The 22,367-nt window shown below is 53.6% G+C and overlaps 1 protein-coding gene across 1 annotated transcript in view; it reads left to right on the top strand.

Annotated features, from left to right (window-relative positions):
* Positions 1-2,525: 2,525 nt before the first annotated feature.
* The window catches only part of LOC123929383 (receptor-type tyrosine-protein phosphatase N2-like), an 87,087-nt gene continuing 67,245 nt past the window's right edge, over positions 2,526-22,367 (top strand). The window contains exons 1-5 of the mRNA XM_045984961.1: positions 2,526-2,596; positions 5,067-5,271; positions 5,421-5,493; positions 5,585-5,670; positions 15,752-15,899. Coding sequence (XP_045840917.1) covers positions 2,526-2,596; positions 5,067-5,271; positions 5,421-5,493; positions 5,585-5,670; positions 15,752-15,899 — 583 coding nt within the window. The remainder of the gene's footprint in view (positions 2,597-5,066; positions 5,272-5,420; positions 5,494-5,584; positions 5,671-15,751; positions 15,900-22,367) is intronic.

Genomic DNA, 22,367 nt, shown 5'->3' on the forward strand with positions numbered 1-22,367 from the left:
GCCATAGCTGTTGAGAAGATTGTTGGTGACCGGCCCTGTGGCTGCCTTTGTGGGTCTCCCCACGTTCTTCCTGAACCCTACACCTGTGTCGTTCCAGGATCTTCCTGCACCCAGTCTGGGTGCAGACCTACTTTCTTTTTACTTTGGCCCCAGCTTTACTGTACTCCTCCTTCGGAGAATCCCTGTTGTGCGTGGGTCCCCAGGAAGGACAGTCATTCACAACTGACGTGTGACAGTCTGTGCTCTCTGCTCTTGGGGAAGCATCTATCGTGGTGCTCCCGTGGCCCTCACATCTCTTCCATGTGTCTTCACCGGTCTCTTGTCACCCCTCCACCTGAGTTCCAGGGCACTCCCTCAGGTCTGCTGTCCAGTTTGCCTTGTTTCTCTTCTGCAGCGTCTAATCGATGTGTGACCACCCATCACGTGGATAACTCCAAGGGGAATCTTTTTCATTTGTGGTTGATGTCTTTATTCTTTCTTGAATCTGCCTGCCATACTGTTCTGCTGCCTTTGGTCCCTGCTGCAGTATCTTCAGTCATTGTAAACCCAGGATTTGATTGTTTCTGTCTAATGCTTCTGTCATCCAGGTTCTTCTGAAGCTGATCCTGCTCTTGATGTGTTTGCTGAGTTGTTTAGGGGGCGAGTTTGCTGTCTGATGCAGTCCATCACGTCCATCTTTCAGAATTTTGTGGAGGCTGCATGGAGGGTGTTTAACTCGAGAGAGGTCCTAGGTCACTTTGCCACACAGTCTAGGCTCCCATTAAACCAGGTGGTCCAAAGCCTTCCCGTTCTGCATCCCTGTGAAAAGAGACATGCTTACCCTGGGTCTGAGGGGCTGGAAACTACACACCCCGCCCTCTCGCAAGGGCTTGAGTGCCTTTGGGTCACAAGCTAACCAGTCCATTCTCCACCTCATTGTGGATCTCCGAGGACTTCTCTTCATCGTATGGAGAGCTGACTGTGGCATGTACGTGACACTTCTACGTGTCTCACCGGGAAGGCTCCTCAGGACACCTCATTCCTCATGCCTCTGGGAACATGAGACTTAAAGCAGGTTAAACATAGGGAACGCAGGGAAAGTGCGCAGCCCCGTTTGATTTCACACTGCCTTGACAGTCGCGTCTGAGAGCCGACTTCATGTTCTGCATTATGAGGAAGACGTAACAGCGGCAGCTCTTGTCAGAGAAAGCCTGGCAGTGGCCTCATTCGGACTGGTCCCACGCTTCCCCACCATCCGCAGGCAAAGGTGTTACGTGCTTCAGGAAGTGTCACTGCACCCGAGCGTCCAAACTGAACTGTCCGAGGGTGTGCACTGCCCAGAGCCTCTAACCCTTGGTGCTGATGGCTGGCAGCCCTGGAGGTGTTCCAGATGGTACCTTGTTGCAGTGACAATAAAGACAGCTGTGGGCAGGGGTGGCTCCAGGCTCCATGGCTGCACTCGCGGGGCCAGGAGAGTAGGTGGTGTGACGTCTGACAGCGTACTCTCACTTCACCCATCAGACCCAAGAACTCGTGGGCATGGGATGCAGGCCGTCCACCGTCAGACTGGCAGCTGACCTAGAAGATTAAAAATATATTTGATAGTCTTACCTCTAACTTTTCACCCTACAAGGGAAGATAATTTCTGATAGATCAACTCACTTCTCTTTTCTACTTTGAGCTCCTTATTTCAAAGGCATCGACTGAAGACTGAAGCCCATCAGTCCCAGCTGTGGTGGCCGACTGATTGCTGCTGCTCCGAGGTCCACACCGTGTGTCAGCTGTCCCACTGCCTCCAGGATGCTGTGGGAAAGTCACGGACACTCGGACCTCTTCCAGGGGAAAACAAACGTGGGGTCTTCTGTGGGTTGCTCGCATCTGTGCCATGGGCTGGTCCCCATTCCCGTTTACTGCCCGCAGCACGTAGCCTGTTGGTTCTATGACAGCAAATCTCCAAAATGCTCTGGACCCAAGGAGTGCTCTCAGAATTCCTGCAAGCATGTCCCGACAGTGCGCTGCGGCAGGAACCAGCATTGCCCATCCACACCTGGGAGGGAAGTTCCGTGTCTGTGTGCCGAGCCGACGTCACCTCACTGCTTCACTGCGACTCTCTCTTCTCCCTGAGCGCTCTTCAGGAGGTCACAGCAAGGATGTCGTCATCAGTGTGGGGCGCCCAGTGCTGCCCAGGGAGGACCTGCCACCTGGGGGCAGCGGGGCAACCAGCCCCTCCCCCTCTCTCCAGGGCCCTGTCCTCAGACTGCTGACACCGTGCTCGTGTCACACCACTGAGGCCCTGTGAATTTTGCAGCTGACCCTCCACTTGGGGACGGTAGGTGGACAGCCATTCAATGCATGAGTCTGCTGGCCCACCGCATGGAGACACAGCTCTTCAAAACCTGCTTCTGAAGAGCACTAGGAACCAGTGCTGCCTGAGTCACGGACGCCAGTGTAGACAGAGAGGACGGGTGAACCGATTCCTCCATCTCACCTCCTCTTGCTGAGTAGCAGCCATCGGGTAGATGTAGCAGCAGCCACCAGGTTCCCGCATGGCTGGTGTAGATGTAGCTGTGACCATCGGGTGCCCGCACTGCCATGTAGATGTAGCAGTGGCCATCAGGTACCTCCAGGTCCAGAGGTGGCAGTGGGTGCCCTTGGTTTGGAGACCCTATTTTTCTACAAGAATTTGTTAACGGAAGGTCTTTCAGGGTTTGGTTGTCCTAGGACTGCATTTTCATGACATGTTTCCTCTTGTGTCCCCATCTTGCATTTCCTGTCAACTCTTTGGAACCCAGCGTTGGTTTCCTGCTGGATTTCATACATGAATGGAGTCTCTAAATAACTTGCATCTTTAGGTATTTTTCATATGTCAAAGGGACATGGTTACAGCTGAAATCAAATTCTCATGTTCTCATTTAATAAAAAGCATATTAATTTATGTCAATAGGGACTTGTAAAACCCTTTGCAAACACATTCTTTCATACTGCTGAAGTAATCTGTAGAAATAAATAGAAATGCAGCGTTGTTGGGTGGCTTTCTTCTCCAGTTAAAGTGTTCTGATTTCTGTTCTACATCAGAGTTTCAGAAACGTGAACTTTCTTTGTAAAAGTTAACATCAGTGTCTGCGCAGAACCGTAGTCAAACTTCAGTCTTACAGATGGAATGATTTACTTACTGCAAAACACAGAGACCTGGCATGGGGGAGGAGGGAACGGGGGACCATCGGGTCCCGTCATCTCTGCGAAGTCCCTTCTGACTCCCAGCCCGTCATTGGTAGAAGCTAGATGCTGTCGTAGGAAGGCTCTTGCTTAGGAAAGAGTTGTCTCAAGAGTTCAACATGCCATGGGCAGACTTTTAAACTCTTAAGAAGCAGAAATCAGCAGAAATATCATAAAGCTGAACTATTTTTTCTTTAGACTTGTGATGATTGAAGGAGCTGCCAATGAGCAGATGGATATTTAAAATCGCGATGTTGTCAGTTGAGGAGTTGTGGGGACGGGTGCTGGTTGTTGTTATTGTCTGTACACCAACATTACAAAAAGAAGAGAATCACACAGAAGATATTTGGTAAAGGCAGGTCTTCTGGATGAATAATGCTCCTTTCATTAATATAGTACCCTTATTAACTGTATAATTAATTGTGCATAGCCCAGGGAGGCTGTGGAAATTGCATTTTGAGATGTATCAAAGCAGACTTACGCTTCAAACTTGCATGCAATTTACCATTAATGAAGCCAGAGATGGAAGCCTCAAATCTATATATAACTTACTATTTGAATGACAAGCAAAGAATTTTATCAGCAGAGTTTTAAATGAAAGGATATTAGCAGCTAATGTTGAAATTGTTCATCTTTCTTATGAAAATAATTTTGAAGAAAATGTTTTAGTGGAAAGAGAGGTTTGAAGAAAGTGTGTGCCATTAAAACAGCCACTTTCTGCGACTCTGTGTGCATTTGTCCTCATTGACAGTGGGGTGCAAATATTTTTAAAAGTCAATGAGTATTTTATAGGGCCCAGAACTGCTCATGCATTCCGGGAACGGATTATGCAATATTCCCAAATATCCCAGCGAAGGTGAGTGGATCCGTCAGGCAGCCAGAGGAAGGAGCCAGAGCTGAAAAACTTAAAACATATGAGAATATGTTAAAAGCAATGGAAATCTGCTTAAAAGTCTAGAAATCTGCCTTTCCCCACTTCTGAATGCTCCTGTGAGTTGAGATCATAAATGGTAAATATTGTTCAAAGAAAACCATTAAACGGAGCACTGGGATCCATCTGCCCAGGAAGATTTCATTGGCGACACTGCCAAGGCTCTTGCATGGATGCAGGTGTCCCCACGTGGGCCCCGCTTCCGAAAACCGGGGCCACGAGTTGGTGACATGGAGCCCTCCCACAGTCTCAGGAGGGGATTCCTACAGCAAATATTTGTTGACTGCCGAGGCGCCAGCCTCCCTGCAGGCAGTGGAGAGACTGTAAGGGGTAAAATAATTGGCCTTTTGGGAGCACCTAAAATGTGGCTCATGTTTATTTTTTTGTCCTGCTTTTCCCCAGAGTTGAGGATGTGGACTAAAATACTAAATTTATAGCACCATCGGGTGAGTGCCTGGTGTCGCCACCAACAGGGGAGGGCCTGTTTGTGTTTCTAGAAGCCCAGGAAGCTTGGCGTGGGAGGGCAGGTTCCCTTTCAGGGCTCCCAGCAAACCCCACATGTGTTCTGGGCTTCAGGCCACGCTAGAGCCACGCGCGGATGGAGGACTCGTGGGACGTGGGGCTCTGTGGCAGTTCCTTGGAAACTCTGGGCTGCCCCCCACCTGGCGCCCAAAGAGCACAGGCAGGGGGTGCAGAGCAGTTCTCTTTCCGTTCCCTCAGAAGTCTCATTTTCTCCTTCAACCTGATGTCTTCTTGGTTTCAGTCTTTAAAAGATTTTTAAAAATACACTTTAATGCACGGATCCATCATTCTCCTCCAATCCGCAGACCTCTCGTGGAATCGTTTGGCGTCACGTGGAAGCAGCTCTGGGGCCGGCGGCGGGACGTCCTGGCGGGGGCTGTGGGAGGGCAGGAGTCAGCACCGCGTCTCCCCTGCCCAGCACGCAGCCCCCGCCCTCCGGGGCCTGGGCCCAGCCGCGCTCGCACACCTGTGTGCGCCTGGGGAACCACTGTACGCGTGACTGCGTGCCTCAGGCTGCTCCGGACAGTGTGGCTGTGGGACTGTACGTGTTGAACCGGGAGCCAAGCGGTCGGCTGTTGATTCTGTGTGGCTCTTTGGACACGTGTGGTGATGTTGACAACCGTGTGGGGCAGCAGCCATCCGCACATTTCGTCCACGCTGGGAAAGCGTGAAGGGTGCTGGAAATGCCAAGAATGTGGATGGAATGTGTCGGATTTTACCCCAACGTTTGACTTGGGGCAGATGAATGCTGTGACCCTGTTTCTCCGACCAGCTCGGCGGGACCTTGCCCCGTGGCGGCTGGGTGACCGACGAAGCTGTGGCCCGGCTGCAGAACGTCATACAAAGTGCAGGTCCCAGAAACCGAGGAGTGGCAGGCAGAGCAGCCGGGGAAGCAGATGCGCCGTCTCTGTTGGACTCGGGTCCCCTGTTTGCCAGTCAATGATTCCCGGCAGTTCGGCTCCGGAATACAGGACGCCTCCTCCCCTTTCTCCATGCCCTACTCCCCGCTGTTGTCGCCAAATGTCAGCCCCCGCACTTCGTATGCGGACGGCTCATCTTGTGGGCTTGGTCTCCGCCTGGGGTGAGAGTGACCTTTTAAAAGCATCTTTCCCATTATGTGCTTTCTTTGCTTAAAACACCCCAGAGGGTTCCCGCGGATCTCACTGCTGACCTCAGCCGCCGCCCCCCCCCCCCCCCCGCGCGACTGGCAGGCTCCCCTGGAGTCGGGGCACAGGCCGCTGCCCCACCTCGCTCCCTTGGCTCCTGCCATGCTGGCCTTCTCTCTGTTGTTGGACTAGTCCAGACCCGTTCCCACCCCGGGCTGTCACTCTGGCTGCTCTGTCTCCCTGTGATACCACTCATTTTGGAGACGATGAGCCCTTCCCACCGGGCAGGATACCCTCAGAAATCTGCTCATCAGAGGGGCCTCCCCTCCTGGGGTCTGAGCCCCTGCCTCCCGCACCCACTCCTCGCCTAATCTCTGTCGTGTGTTCTTACCGCTCTATGAAGTCACCATTGTAACCATGTTCATTTATCTGTCTGCGGCCTGTCCCCTGCCTGAAGAAACCAGCCACACACAGACTGAGTCTCTGCTGGGTCCCCGGAACACACACACACACACACACACACACACACACACTGCTCGTCTGACGTGCTCAAGACCACGTGAATAATGAATAAATAAGTCACTAAGCCACCAGCACCAGGCAGGAGTCTGCACCAGGAGTGCAGCTCGGGTCTCGCTCCCCCAATTACAGGAGAAGTTCCACTTTCACTCATACAGTCAAGGCAGCTCTTTGCCTGAAATTTAAACTTTAACACCTGTACGTGGATGGAAAGTACGGTATAATTCTCTTAATTATTTTCCATCGCTGTATTTTAACCTCTGTTCATAGAACCTTAATTTCTAAGATGCTGTATAAGATAATAAGACTCATAAAATTGTTTATTTAAGCTCATCCAGCTCCTCGAGGAGTGATGACCTGAAACACCGGGACAGCGTGACTGCCACCAACATGCGCCCCCCTACCCCGTCTCCCTGCGGAGCCCGAGTCGCTCCCGCTGCCCCCACATGCACATGGAGCCCCCGTCATGTTGGAGGACAGACCTTCTCCCTTCTTCCTGTTTAGTAAGAGTAGGTGGTAATGACAGATCTGCCTCTTTCTTGAAGTTTAGTAAATAGAACCTTTCTGGGACAGAAGGCATTCATTATTACCCATTCCCATAGAGGTTTTAATCGTGAGTTTTCATCAAGCTGTGGTTTTCTTCCTCTGCAAGTCTGTGAGGTAAAGGATAATGGAAGTCACGCATGTACTCGATGAGCGTGCGTGTTCAGTCCAGCAGGGTGGCCTGCTACACACCGCCCATCTGTGTGCGGCACCCCCAGAAGACCACCCTGTGGCCGGGGTAATTATTGATGGATTCCAGGAAATGCCCCACAGGCTTGTCCGCTGCAGTTCAAGGCCCCTCTTTTGTCAATACGATCACTAGCCATTCTGGACCTGGTTCTAGATGCAGGATACCAAGACCCAAAATTATAATAACGCTCCCAATTAGTTTGGTTCCTCATAATCAAGATGTAATGACTTTCCAAGTCCCCCTCTGTGGTCGCTTTGCCGAGAGGCCCCTGCATTCTCCCCAAGCCTCCAGAAGCACAGGGGATGCGGAAGCCGTCTCCACACCTGCCTTGGAGACTCCTGCCCAGGGGGCGTCCCAGACGTTCTTTGAAAAACATATTGTTTTCTTTACAGGTTTTGTTTATTTTCCTAGTTCTGGCATGTGTTTTATTTTTCAGTCACAAAAGGGATTTTAAATAAAACCGAGAACTCAGTGTTCACAGGCTCAAACCCAGCATGTTCCTTTGTACTTGGTTGTGTCCCCATGTTCACCCACTCCGTGCCTGGCCTGCGTGCGGGCTGGGGACTCTCTCTTAAAGGCTCTCTGCTTGGCAGCCTTTGCACTCTTCTCCACCATTTTAACCCTTTCACACTTCTGTCACTGCCGTCAGATTGGCGACGACATAACGTGTGAGCATGCGTTTCTAAGTCACACGGATACAGCCCTGACACCCCTCCACAGGGATTCTGCTGGGCCTCCAGAGCTCCTGGAGGGAGGGTTTGGGGGAAATGACAAGGGTTCACACTTGCCGGTGAGGTCATTTCTGCCACTCACATGATGTTCCTGCTGGTCAACCTCACCAGGATGAACCAGGCTCACTGCAAAGACGTGTGGAAATGTTCCCTTCCTAGAATGAATTTCCATGGCAGCGATTTCAAAAATGTAATCAAAAGGATTAGAACCCCAAGCCTTTCCTCTATTCCTCACACATACATCTTTAGGCTTTTTATACACATGACCCAGAGGCTGAAGGCCAGACTGTGTTTGCTTTTCCCAGGTAAAGTCCGTTTTGACAACACAGGAACATGCTTTGAGTTGGCCTTTCCTTGGTCTGTGGGGTTTTTTTTTTTGCCATTTTTAAGGATAACGTGTGTCTATCTGCCAGAGGAACGCGTGTTTGAGCCACCCGGGGAGACGAGCAGTCCCGTGGCAAGTAGGAGGAGGTGCAGGGCTTGGGTGCATAGTAGAGACCCGCTGGGCTGGCAGGCGATGGCCTCCGTGCAGGGCCCCACTACGCGGCTTTGTTGTGGAGGACTCAGGCGACGATCTGAACATGATCTGGGAGCACATTTCCTGTTTCTAGCAAATCTTTCCTAAGCTGAGAAGCAACAAGGCTACCCTCTGATCATTTTACCAGATCTGTGCTTCTTAGGACGTGAATGTACTATGTCAAATTTCATTTGAATCTCAAGGACCTTCACATGCCCGCTCAGGGTGTTAAAGAGCAGTGCGGCCGTGGGTCTGGAGTGGTTCTGTGCGGGTGGTGGAGCCTCTCCCCTCGCCAAGCCGGCGGCCGGCACCGAGAGCCGCTAAAGTCAGGATGACGACACCTACGAACTTCTCCGTTCATCTTTTCATACTTTCTGCTTGGAATCCAAACCTCTCACTGCGGGAAATCAAACATTTAGCATCAACATTTGCCTTTCATGTATTAATGAAGATAGGTGGCAATGTTGATTTTTAAAGAGGAAAAGGTCCTCCCTTTGCCCAAACGGCAGCAGAAGCAGCTTACTCCTGCCTTTACAGACATTCGTCTACTGCTCGCCGACTTCACAGCACAACACAAGGTCCTCTCAGGAGGAAGGAAATGTAAATGGGCTGCATTCTTCACTCAGACAAAAGGTTTGATTGTCACACAGTAAAGTAAAGCGCTCATAGGCACCAAGGTAAAGAAAGGAATGGAAACAAAGCTTCCCCCATAAAAACTGGGTCTCCCAAAGCCCAGCTTGCTTCAACACGCCTTGGACATGGCAGGCAGGTGCTGGTGTCCGGCAGCGTTGTTGTAGAATGAAGCTCCACCGGGTGGTTCTCTGCGTGTTTCTTATGTGAGGACCCACAGAGGAGGTGTCCGGACACCCGGGAGGGCAGTCGGATGTGGACGTTGATGGTTTCTATATACACTGGCTGAGGGCACGTGAGGCCGACTGGAGGTCGTTTCACGTCTTTGTCCGCAGGCCTCCATCCCCATGAGCGTCGGTGTTCCGTGAGAGGGAGCTGTTCCCACTGTTCTCTCGGGTGATAATGAACCTGCTGGCCAGGCATCACATGCCTTCATTGCTGGTGGCAGGAGATGCTGGAATGACACAGAAACTGCCCCACATTTCATGGAACTAATAACCTTCGCTGTCCCTCCGTGTTGCCCTGAACTGGGCCAAGATGATCCCCGACAACACTGAGCCCCTGCACCCGACGTTCAGAGGCAGGCAGAGCCCTGCCACCTGGCATCAGAGTGTAGATGTGCACCTGTCCCATGTGGGGACTAATTCTACTAAGTGGCATTATTTCCTTCATGACCCTGGGAACCAGTCCGGACGTTGACACTGCACATGAGACAATGCCCGGGAAACAGTCCCCATCAGGACGGGGGCTGGGGGCGCAGAGTCCGAACAGCCACAGGGTATTAGCACCTGCTCTCCACACTGGAAAACGTCTCCTTAGTGGCTGAGTTCACACCTTCTCTTCTACTGGTGTTTTCCAGTGACTCCTCAAGCCTGACCACCAATACCTCCCTCCCGAGGCGCTGAGCCACAGATGGGAGCACGGCGAGAGGAGGGGATGAGTTCCGGAACCATCCCTGATTGCACGGTCAGCCGGCTGTGAACCCAGCACATGTTGGCTCCATCCACACGAGGTGGAGACTGAGTGAGGAGGACCATTGTCCATGGGGACCAGGACAGGATTCTGAAGCCAGGGACTGTGTGCTTGCTGGCGCTGCTTCTTTCCTCTCCGGCAGTATTTACCATGGTGTCGCTACACTCAGGGCGACGGTGCGGATGCACCTGCGGCGATGGCCCCCGTGGCAGTGCCCCCGCAGTAGCCCTGGGATTTTGTGTTCAGGCTGCACCAGCGGCTGCTGTTTCTGGAGACCCATGTGTTGTATGTCATTAGGTCAGGGACAATGTCCCCAGGACGTGCCGTAAAGTCACAGATTGCAGACACCAACTCAAGAGAGTCCCTCTGTTTCCAAAGAAAAACGGAGATCCACCACGATCACCATCCTCTCCGCGTGGGCACACTTCATATTCCCAAAGCGACTTCACAAAGTGACCAGTCAGCCTTCAGAACCGCCTTGAGAAATCCTTGTTCTGATCCCCATTTTATGCAGCAGTGAATTAAGGGCTAGTGAGAGGAGAGTATAACCAGAAAGTCTATGTGGGGACCAGCCCTTGCCGTGTCCTACACTGTTAAGAAGACTTCCAAAGCCCAGTCCGGTGTCTGCTCCCCTCCACTGCTTCCCAGCAGAGTGGGAGCTCCCGGGGCTTTCCTGAAGGCTTTGTTGGTGGAGTCTGTGATCAGCTCCCAAAGACACACAATGCTCTGGCGGTTATTAGTAAAACCCCATCATGTGCCAGAGCATCCCAAATGCTCCATATTTCTAGAAATCACTTTCTTGACGTCACAGTGTTGACAATTCCATCAGAAAGCTCATCACAGAAAATGTTTGCGCTATCCAGACAAATGGTGGACATGTCTCCAAGCAATAACATTTTCATCCCAAGAGTTTGGGATTCTGTGTAAAATGATCCCATTCAATGTGGAGGCCCGTCAGTTTGTTTGACACATGGACGCTGTGTCATCTGGTGGCCACAGTCCCTGTGACCCAGAAAGGATCTTTAGTCTTCCTACCAGTGTTCTAATAGTGTGAACCAGAAAAGGAGACACGAGATGGGAATCTGGACTCGTACGAGGAAGATTAAATGGGGGCACCTCTGGTTGGGTTAATATCTCATAAAGTACGGCTCACAAAAGCTGGTGTCATTCTCGCTGGGCAGAGGACTCAGAAGAAGTGCTGGCTCCTCTTCCACCTGCCCTAACTATGAAGCCACAGAGCCTGAGACCGGCGTCAGCTGGTGTGTCCTGGTTACTGACATGGAAAAGCCATGTTCTGGAACCCACGGCCTTTTCCCCACAAACACTTTATCTGGGAATTATCTTTTCTGCAAGCCCGTTAAGTCTAGTCCCAGGAAACCTATCAGAATTCAAAAAGGTTTATACAGCTCCCCGCTCAGCACTCATCCAAAACCTTGGTCACAAGGTATTGGGCACAAGTGAATTGGGCACAAGTATTAAGAGCACAGTGAACCCCTCTCAAAGCTCAGGGTCCTGCTTCCCAACACTCCTTAATGACCAGAAGTAGCTGTCAAGATTGACTTGCCGACGCCCTGCAGATGGAACCAACTACTGCTAAGCCCCGACTCCTCACTTCTTTTACGTTTCCAGAGTGCACGTCACAGTGGGGTCCCACCAGCTCAGGCTGCTTTCCTTCTAGTCCTATTAACTAGTACTATTAACTAGTACTTTGTGTATCCCAGGGCCTGTCTCTTGAAGTTTCAATTCAGAGGTACTCAAGAGCCCGTAACAGGGACTGTGTAAAGTGATGTGGCTGAGGCGGGTATCTAACCAGCAGATGCTCACAGCTCTGGGGATGACAGGTTCTAGAAACATCCCTCGTGGCATCCATGGCAGCACGTATCACGTCCTGAATGGGAGGCACTGGTCAAGGGCGTGGATTCACACAATGACAGAGGAGAACTGGGGGAGACAACAACTGGACACAGAGGGCCAAGGAGGAGGGTTGGGGGAAGAGCTCTCTGAACTGTTGTGGCTCCTCCAAGTTCCTAAGGCTGCCATTATGCCTGGGTGGCCACGGGACCGTTCGAAAGTGGCAGCATCCACTTGGCGTGGATGCTGGAGGGCTTGCATAACCCACAAGGAGGAAGGAGGTGAGTAAATAGATAATGAAACATTCCAAAGTCCATGCGTTACTTGTCAGGGCATTTCTTCCAACTTCAGAAGATCCTATGGCAGTTTTTTTGGATGCCATCATTGACATAAACTGTTTATCTGTAGTACGAATTACTTCCAGAAACTTCCAGGTTGTGAGAAGTCATCCAACAAATACTGACCGTGTGCTCAAAGCTTGTGCCAAGTGAATGAGACATTGGCCCCATTCTCAACAATCTTGATCTCATGAGGGACGGAATGTTCTGATGCCCCCGAGCCAGAGCACAATGCAGAATGCGATGATTGTCACAAAGACGTAGCTTTTAAAATAGTAAGTGTCTGATGAAGAGGGTGGGTTTGTAGGAAATGAGAACCAGACAGGCTGGCTGGAGCATGCCCCAGACTCACAAAGGACATGATAGTGTTTGCACCAACCTCAAAGTCAGGATAGATTCATTACAGAAGAATCACACAAACAAAGTGTAAAGAATGATGGTGCTGTGGGGTGGGGGTGGTCAAAACACGGGGAAGTAGTCTTGGTGAGACAGAAACGAGCAGACTGGTCAAACGAAGTTTGGACAAAGGCTAGTGCTGGCCTAGACTGCATTGGTGGTTTTTGAACCCGGTGGTATCTGGGACCAGGAGTGGCGATCCTGTCGCTCTGTGAGTGGACTAGGAAGTGGGTGTGAAGGGAGGGGTGTGGGGAGGAGGTTGCAGGAGGGAGCCAAGACAGAACAGCTGCGTCCCAGGTGGCAAGACCCAAGCTCCAGTGCTGCTGGTGGCTGCCAGAGGCTTTGGGGTAAGTGTTTAAGGAATCTAGGCCTTGGCTTCTCCAAAAATAAGCGGCAAGTTTCATCTCAGCTTCTTTCCATCTTGGACAAGAAAGTCCTGTAACGTGGATGCTGTCCAAAGCGGAAGCAGTGAGTGGCACTGAAGAAGGGAGAGAAAGGCAGCCGTGTGAGGGCTCGGAAGAGCCTTATGGTTCGCTCCGCGTGGCAGAGTTATGAGTGGCTTTTGTTTTCATGACACTTACCTTCATTTTTTGTTCTTTTCTATGCATGCTACTGTGTAATAAACATGTGCAGTTTAAAACCTGCACCCTCCCGCCATTGCCACCACACTCACTGTCACACGCACGCACACAGGCGCGTGCACACACACACAAAACAGAAGTATCGGGATGTCAGTTTTGAACGCCCGCAGCTCTGTGCTCACTCTGGGGGCAAGAGCCTGAGTGGAGCTTCACCATATGCTGACTTGCCCCGTTGTTCCAGAGGCGACTGTGTCTCAGGAGGGGACTGTACCTGTTCTGATCCACCCATCTCACACCCTTGAGAGACAGGAACTCCCAGAATTAAGTTATTCTGCCAGTTTGGTTTTGGTTTTGTTTAAAACACATTATTTTATGACTAAGGCCTAGCTTCCCCACAGACAACATGAAAACATACTCTCGTGTCACAGATGAAAAGCTAGAATCTTGGAACACCTGGCTTGGTCAGTTAAGCGTCTGCCTTCGGCTCGGGTCATGATCTCAGGGTCCTGGGATGGAGCCCTGCATGGGGCTCCCTGCTCAGTAGGGAGCCTGCTTCCCCCTCTTTGCCTGCCTCTCCCTTGCTTGTGTTCTCTCTCTCCCTCTCTCTGATAAATAAATAAAATCTTCAAAAAAGAAAGAAAGGAAAAGCAAGAATCTTATCTACAAACGTGAAAGAGGAAATTCTCCAAAACCATGAATGGGGAAATTACATCAGTTTTATATCATAAATGATGTCTCATGAAAACATTAACAGAACAGATCAAATCAAGAACAGAGCATGACAGACAGGCTACCGGAGCCGCACACGCCTGGAGAATGAAAAAGTTCCCTCACGTTTAATCTAATCAAGTGTATCTTTACATGATTTGTTCTCAATGAGGAAAAAGAGCCACATCTGCTCTTTTCTGCCCCCTCCCTCCTCCCTCCAGCCATGCTTCCTACAGTCCTGGTTGGTATTTCTCACTGTAAATTGAGAAATCCCAGCGAGCTCATGGCGTGGTTTTGCTTCTGTCGAGGTGAACCTGTGCACATTTGTGTTTGCAGGAATTCAGGGGGCATCCAACTCCCCTTTCGCAGACAGCATCTTGAGGGCAGTGACCCCAGAAACACTGAGAGTACCCACTTCAGCCGGAATTGTCCCTCCCCCAGCTCCCTCACACCATACTGTAGCTGGTAAATGTTTCACAGAATTTAAATGTCATCTTATGCGAAGCTGTCCTCATCAGGGTAACTCTGTCTTCGGTATTCCAGGAGGATGTCTTGCAAGAAAAGAACCAGGCAGTTTGCAGTTGATGTCTTCCGGATTGGGCCACTCGACTTCATTTCAATCCACTGCCTGCCCTTGCCAAGAACCCGGAGGGGCTGTCTGGGTGGAGGTCACGGTGCAGGGCCCTTGCGGGGAGGGGTGGGCAGGCGCGGCAACCTCGGCTCCGGTCCTGAGGAGGCCGTGTCGCGGAGGGTCGCAGGGATGCCACCGCGTGGCTCATGTGATTCGGTGTCATCTGTACAAAAAGTCTGTGTGTCCATTCCCCAAGTGATAGTGACAACCCAGCTGCTGGTCACAGCCATCGCTGACCCTCCTGCTGGGCCAGGCAGCCCTGAGGGTGGTGCCTTCTCTCCTACGGCACTTTCTGTCGTTTGTGGACCGATGTGGATAAGCTGCTGTTTGTTGAGTGAATAACACAAACCAATCCGAGTCAGCTCTAGTCCAACAGGTGGTTCCCCCAAGTCCAGTGCAGCTGGCCAGGGGGGAGGTGTGGGGCAGTCCTGTCCTGGCCTGTGCAGGGGCCTGACATGCGTGCTTCCCCACAGTGAGAGGACGGCAGGGGTTGGCGGGGGTCAGGGCCAACCCTCACTGGGCGTGGGGGTGCCTAACCACCAAGGACCCGGACTTGTGTGCGTGTGTCTCATTTTGCATGTGGATATAGCTGAAGACTTGTGTCCACACATGACACCAAAGACCCACAAATACGGCATCCCAGGGTGGGACCAGTATTTCCGTTGGGCACAATAAAGCCGCTGGGGGTTGGTCCTTTGAAATGATTTTCCTTAAAGCCATGGTCGTTTCTCAGCTATACAAATTGGTGAGAATGCACGGACAGGGCTGTCTTTGTGGGAGCGAATGTTCTGGAAGTATTTCCTCATCCACTTCCAGCCATTGCTGCTGACAGACAAGGGTCCGGAAAGATTAAGGTCTGAGCAGCCGAGGGTCAGGACATCGGCTCCGTTGTTCTGAGTTTTGGTTTTGGTTTGTCTTTTGCGGCCACCCCACACTGGTTAACACCAGGCACACGTCAGAGCAGCCTGTATCTTCAGTGCCTCACCCACTTGATTCAGAAAAGTAGGTCAGTTATAAGGAAAACGGTGTCTGTGTGGACACGTTGTCTATACCGGCTTCAGGTCGGTTGATCAGATCTGGTCTGTGTTGTGTCCTTCTCTTTGCCCGTTGGTTGGTAATACCTGATGGGGCCATGCCATGCCTGGGTGTTCCTGACGCCGGGCTCTGCCCCTGGAACACACATGCCACGAACAGCCGGAAACCAACCAGCGAAACAGGTAAAGAGCCTGCCCTGCCCTGTGCATCCGGTGGGCCTGTGCATTTCCCAGGTCCACGGAGAACCACTTCCTCACCCATGCGCGCAGGGACACATGGGCTGCGCCCTGTGTCCCGTGTCACACCAAGGACCCACCGTCCGCAGCTGTCCCTGAGTCTCTGTTTTCCATTCCAGGCCTACATGGAGGACCACCTGAAGAACAAGAACTGGCTGGAGAAGGAGTGGGTGGCGCTCTGTGTCTACCAGGCCAAGCCCAACAGCTCACTCGTGGCCCAGAGGGAGGAGAATGTGCCCAAGAACCGCTCTCCAGCGGTGCTGACCTGTACGTACCAGGCCATGCTCTGGGTCGGGGGAGGGGAACTCAGGCTGAGCAGGGCCCACCACGCCGTCCCCTGCTTGCCTGGGTTTCTGCAGGGCGCTCGTGGCTGGGGAGCCATCTCCAGCCCGGAGACGGAGTCGGTGGATTCAATTGTGGTCCAGGGGCACAGTCCTGGTTTGAGGACGTCTGGGCCCCAGTGAACACTTGCCTTCTGCGCTGCTGCTGTGTGGTTTGAGACTCATTTCTTAGCCTCGTGGAGCCTCCCCTGTCTGATTGTGATCCTCCCGTTATCCTGGAGAGCTCTGAGCCTGAGGACTGTCAGTGCTGTGGGCCCGGTGTGGGGGAGGGTCCGCAGATGCCCACCAGCCTCCCGCGTCCTGACCGTGTCATGGAGAGCCCGCTCTCTGCACAGGTTGGCACCAGGAAGCAGACACAGAGAGAGACCAGTGCTTTAATCAACTTGCATCCAGTAGGAGACAGTCTTAGATTACGTGTTGTATGTGGTGTGACTCACAGACAGAAAGACAGGCCCACGCAGAGGGCGAAAACAGACTGGCCTGGTCTGCCCCTGCCTGGCCACCAGGATCTTTTCTCAGTCACATGGCTAAGAAACGCAGCAAGTTCCCGTGTTCCAGCAGGTTTCAGGCCAGGCTCGTAGCCAGATGAAGGTAGGAACCCCCTGCAGAGGGGACAGGCTTGCGAGGCGCGCTTGGGACCCAAGTGGCTACCAGAAACAGATGCTCTCGGAAGGCTGCCCACGTGTGCAGCTGATGTGTGAGCGAGTGACCTGGTCCCCGTCCCAAGAACTGCAGGCAAGAGTGGTCAGGCACATTTCAAACATAGGAAAATGTTCTTGGTCAGCTGACGTTTTGGAAGACACAGCGCAGCCACACTCTGTGTCCCACACGCTGTGTCCCAGCACCCTGGAAGCCAGCACTGCCGCCTGCATGGTGCCCCCCCAACATGCTCCCGATGGTCCCCCCTCACCTGGCTTGGCACCGGCCGAGGGACGTGTGCTGATGGTAAATGGCAGCAGTCCGACTGGGCTCACAGATCAGGGTTTTTTTGTTTTTGTTTTTTTTTTTAAAGATTTTATTTATTTATTTGATAGAGAGAAGATCACAAGTAGGCAGAGAGGCAGGCAGAGAGAGAGGAGGAAGCAGGCTCCCTGCGGAGCAGAGAGCCCGATGTGGGGCTCGATCCCAGGACCCTGGGATCATGACCCGAGCCGAAGGCAGCGGCTTAATCCACTGAGCCACCCAGGCGCCCCTCACAGGTCAGGGTTTTTAAAAGCTGACCCCTTGCACTGCCTTTGACACTGACCCAGGCACCACAGAACCTTGACATCTGAAGGCCCTTCCGGGGGGGATTTTTTCTCACAGTTCCCTGGGGGCTCAGACCAGGCCCTCCGTTTCCATGAGGTCTGAGGTGTTTTCCGTGATGGGATTTAAAAAGAGGAGGTTTTACAGACACCTGGGAGGCTCGGCCAGTGAAGCATCTGCCTTCGGCTCAGGTCAAGATCTCAGGGTCCCAGGATTGAGCCCCACATTGGGCTCCCTGCTCAGCGGGAAGCCTGCTTCTCCCTCTCCCTCTCCCTCTGCCCCTCCTCACCTCTTGCTCTCTCTCTCAAATAAATAAGGAAATAAAATCTTTTTAAAAAATTTTAAAAGCAACATAAAAATAAGAGCTTCTGTATTTAGAAGGTAAGTAACAAAGAACCCACAACTGACTGACATATTTATTAGGTGCCTATTGTGTGCAGGGGCCGCCGACAGGCTGGGAGATGTGAGGCTCTAGCTAGGCCACTGAGCTCAAGGAGGACCTGGCTGGGGATGGGGGCAGGCTGACACCTGAGCCTCAGGTGCACAGTGGTTGGGGCACACGGACACCCAGCAGGCCTACACAGAACATCCCCTGGGTCTGCTCGCTTACTTGGACTACGGGGTCCCGAACAGTAAATACTAAAACCCAAAGTCTCTCCTTCTTCCAGCACCCCTCCCACAATGGAAACCCAGACCACAACAGCAGCCCATGGGGCCCCTGTGCCCACAGGAATTTAGTGATGGTGCAGTGTCCCGTCCCAAGGTCATGGGAGCCCTGACACCTGCCCTTTGATAGGAGCCTCTTGCTTCTTCCCGTGGCACTGGGGAGACGTGGCCGGTGCCCTGCAGCCTGGCTGGGCTCCTCGCTGTCCCGGGTCCTGAAGGCGCAGCTGTGCTGGTCTGGGAAGTCGGGGCAGGGACCACACGCTGTTGGCACAGAAGCGTTTGTAGTGACCACCCTTTCCCATGCCTCTGGCCATCTTCCCACATCGGGGGAGTCCTCCCATCGGATCTCAGCCTGCACCCCTTCCTGAGCAGGGTGGGGGTGGGGACGTGCACTGTCTTGGTCTTGCCAGACTGTACCGGAGATAATTGCCTCCTCTTTTGGAAACCCTGCTTCCTGTGGCCAGGCGTGCACACTCCCCATGGTACAGAATCGGCTCCCCGCACCTCCGGCCTCTGCCAGCCAGTGTGGGGCCCATGGTCAAGGGCTGGGGCCATCAGCACAGAACCCACCCCTCTCGGCACCCACATGGGCAGGAGGGAGCCAGATCCGTCTTTCCCAGCACTGGCTTCTTGGGCTGTGACCCGCCCTGTCCCTTCCCCTGAGCTCCCTGGTTGCTGGGTTTGACAGATTCTTGGATACCCAGGGCAGGACCCCCGCAGTCAGGGCCTCCTGTCCTCCTGCCTCCGCACCTGTCCACGCAAGGAAACCCTTCAGTGGTTCCTCCACCCAGGAGGCTGGAGCGACAGCCTGACTTCCACAGCACGGGCCGGCCGGCATCTGTGGACTCCAACAGCTGGACCCCGTGGCTCCCCAGAGCCCGGACACAGCCCGCACAGCCCCCGAGCCTTCCACCTGCCTTTGCGTCTTTCTGCATCCGGGCCCATCTGAGGCACCTCTCCCACCTCCCAGAGCTGAGGAAAACACCACAGCAGATGGTCCTGGGCACGTCAGACAGACGCTGTCCCGGGCAGCCATGCTGCTTGGGGCAGAGGGCCCGTTTTGGGGTTCTGGATTTTGTTTCGAAGGGAAGTCGGGTAGAGGCAAAAACAGTGTTTCAGGAAACAAGGCCGTGTCCTGAGGGGACCTAGGAGTGCTGTCCTTGCCCCACCCCTCTGTGCCTCCAGGACCTGGGCTGGAGGTGCCCTGGGCTGGTCAGTTCAGGAGCTGCAGTGACTGTCAGCCAACTTAACCACTCACAGCTCACGTTTTATATTCCCTTTCCTCTTTTGCTCGGAGCCAGGCCACAGGCTCATGGAGCCGTGTGGGGGGCACTGCCTCTGGTCCCTGTGCTCCCCGCCGCTGCTGTGAACAGACTGACCTCGGGGGTGCGAGGTCTGGGGCCGTGATGCTGCCTGCCAGCAGCCCAAGCCACCGTCTCTGGACAGGCCCCAGCTCCCTTGCCCAGACTGGGGGTGTGCCTCCTCCCTGACCCATCCACAGCCACCTTGCCATACGCACACCATGAGCCATGAGGCCGGCTGGTCCCCTCCGTCGCCCAGATGCACCAGTCCCTGCCCATCCCCGCCCATCCCCCCCCACCCCCCGTCCCTGCCCGTCCACACCCATCCTCACCGAGATGCCGCTGAGACACTTTGCTCTCAGTTCCATCCGCGGGTCCTTGGTCACCGCCAACAAGGGCTCAATTTCTGGTTCCACACTCACCCCTCCCCCGTCAGCTTTCTGACGTTTGCACGTTGGACAGACATGATTTATGCGTCTCCATCTATAACAACACATCTGACGGGGTCAGTACGGGCTCTGCCTTACCCAGGCCCCCCACGTGGACACAGGTCTGAGCCAGGACATTCAGTGGACCGTGGAGAGCAAGGGCTTCACGTACAGCCCTTCTGGGTGGCCCCGGGGACGTCAAGATGCTCACTCAGCACTTACATGTAGACACGGGGGTAGAAGCCACAGATGTGAACCCCGGGAGGCTCCAGTCCTTTGTCCCCGGTTGTCCGTAGAAGAGCCAGAGGTTAAGAAAGGAAAGCAGGTGGCCCCAGGCTGCCAGCAGCGAGACCGGACCAGGAGGGATTCCCATGTGGGCCAGCCCAGGAGCCCTGGCAAAGAAACGTCACCCGCAGCACAGCTTTCCTCCACATGTTTTATTGTAGAAGCTTGAAAACAGTCAAGTAGAAATGACCACTGGGCGGTGGCCTGCAAACCCACCGCCCAGCTGCCAGGCAGTCTTGTGCCGATTTTCCTCGACATGTATGTGCTTTACCCATTTTTTGGCTGAACTCTTTCAAAGTGAGCTTAGGCATTGTGACATCCATGTAAATACTTTAGACTGTGCCTCCTAAAAATAAGGATGTTCTGTTCTCCTATGTTCCTACAACCCTGTCACTATAGCTAGAAACCGAGCCTCTCGTTCTGGTCCATCATCAGCACCGCGGACCTCCCAGGCACCTGCGTACAATGTTGCATGACCACGATGTAATCAGGTGGAGCTTCCCTCCTGGGGGTCCTGTGAAAACAGCTCCTTATGTTTTCTGACGTGACCTGTCCCTAATGAAGCTGCTCTCCCACCGACCGCATTCCCATTCCAGCATCGCGAATGGATCAGCGAGGAGTCGGACTGTCCCGATGGGTCCGTGGGGAGCTTACCTGTTGTTTGCAGGCCTGCTTCCCCCCTTCCACGGCCCCGTCCCTTTCTGGTCTCGCAGCCAAGGCCCGGGGCCCAGGGGCGCCATGAGACTGAGAGTGGCCGTGCCAGTCTCCACATCTCCAAGTGGCCCCCGTGAACATGAGCTGCAAGCATGCTTCTGTGGCGTCCCTGCAGGACTCATAAATGCCTGAGCTCGATCGATCACCAGACTGGCAGCGAACGGCATCCGCCGACCATCCCTCAACCCCCTGTCTCTGCCCTTCCTGGTTTGGAAAGAGATGGTCCAGGCAGAGCTGTAATCGAATACCTTTTCTCCAAATCGCCTGTTAACATAGCTTCCTCTGCACCAGACAGAGACTTCGTACCTGGTGAGATCTTTAGGTCTAAACAAACGCAGCTGAAAAGGTGGTCAGTGATCATCCTCTCTGTTTTCCACCATCAACCCACAGAGGGCGTCAGCCTTCCCAGCACTTCTCCTATGAGGTCTGCACCCTTGTGTGACCCCTTCATTGGGTGGACAACAGCATGTGGCCTTCGAAATCCCACACGTCCTGCTGCTCTGGGCATCTGTCCCTTTGTTACATGGGATATTTGCAGCCATGGCCTCGGGGCCCCAATGCTGAGCGATCCTCTCTCTGGGGCTGGGCTCCCTTCTAGGATCTCTGGAACAAAGTTCTCTCCTCTGCCTACATGTTAACTGTCCATCCAGGGTTTTCTTTCTGGCAACCTGACACTTTAAGATGAGCTGTCCACGTTCCTCTCAAGGTTGCTATGAGTTCAGTAATATTTTCCTCATTAGAAGTCAGTGCGGGTGAGTAGCAACGCTCGTCTGTGGGCTCCCAGGACCTCGGGAAATCAGGATTCGAAGTTGCACTTTCCATCCCCAGGCCCACGCTTCCCTCCCTCTACTCCCCTCCCCTCCACTGCTTCCCTCCCTGTCTCCTCGTCCACATCAACCCCATTTCCATGGAGAGTGCTCGCATCGTCGCATAGGGAAAGGTCCAGAAGATGCCGGTGGACACCGGCCTTCCCTCAGCGGGAACGCTGACCTCGCCCGTGTGGCGCCCTCTGACCCAGGGGGAGGTGCTGGCCGCTGGGGCCCAGTCGCACGGACTGAGGAAGCCAGAAGCTGCTCCCACGTCCGATCATGGTCCTCCATCCCCAGTGCCACACCCCTTCTCCCATGGAAAGGGCTAGTTTTGTGGGGTGTCTAGGAGTTGCTCCCCACCTCTGTTACATTAATCAGCAAGTTTTCTGCCGTGCTCTCTTCTGTTACTTTTCCAGAAGTATCCGAGTGTGCAAGGCCTGGGGGAATAATGTTGTCTCAGCAGCGCCAAGGGTCAGGGGACACTCTGTCCGCCTGGGTCCCCTTCAGATGTCAGGACTGTCCTCGAAGACGATGGCTTATGCCCACCGTCCACCCCCAAGGGGCTTTAGTCCCCCGTCAGCATGGGTGTAGGTGGGATTGTTTTCTGGGGGCAGCCTGTGCTCCCCACAAACCCAGCTCTGTTGTTTAATGTGTGTGACTGCCCAGCCCCGGGGCTGCGGGAGCCACAGCCTCCGCCACCTGCACACCCTGCATTTCCTCATCCCAGCCTCGTGTGTGCTGTGGTTCCTCGCATGAGCAGAGGTGAAATCCGTGGGCACTGACCGCAAGGCTCAGCAGAATCATGCGGATGGTGAGGCTGTGCTCACGTGGCGTCCGCTCTGGTCACTGGTGTGCGTGTGGCCCCGTTCCCACGAGATGCCGGCCACACTGCCTCCCTCGGCTCTGCCCTCCACATTGGACGTGGCGCCCTGCGAGTGTGCTCGGC

This window comes from Meles meles, chromosome 18 (assembly GCF_922984935.1).
Source record: "Meles meles chromosome 18, mMelMel3.1 paternal haplotype, whole genome shotgun sequence".
Classification (NCBI taxonomy): Eukaryota; Metazoa; Chordata; class Mammalia; order Carnivora; family Mustelidae; genus Meles; species Meles meles.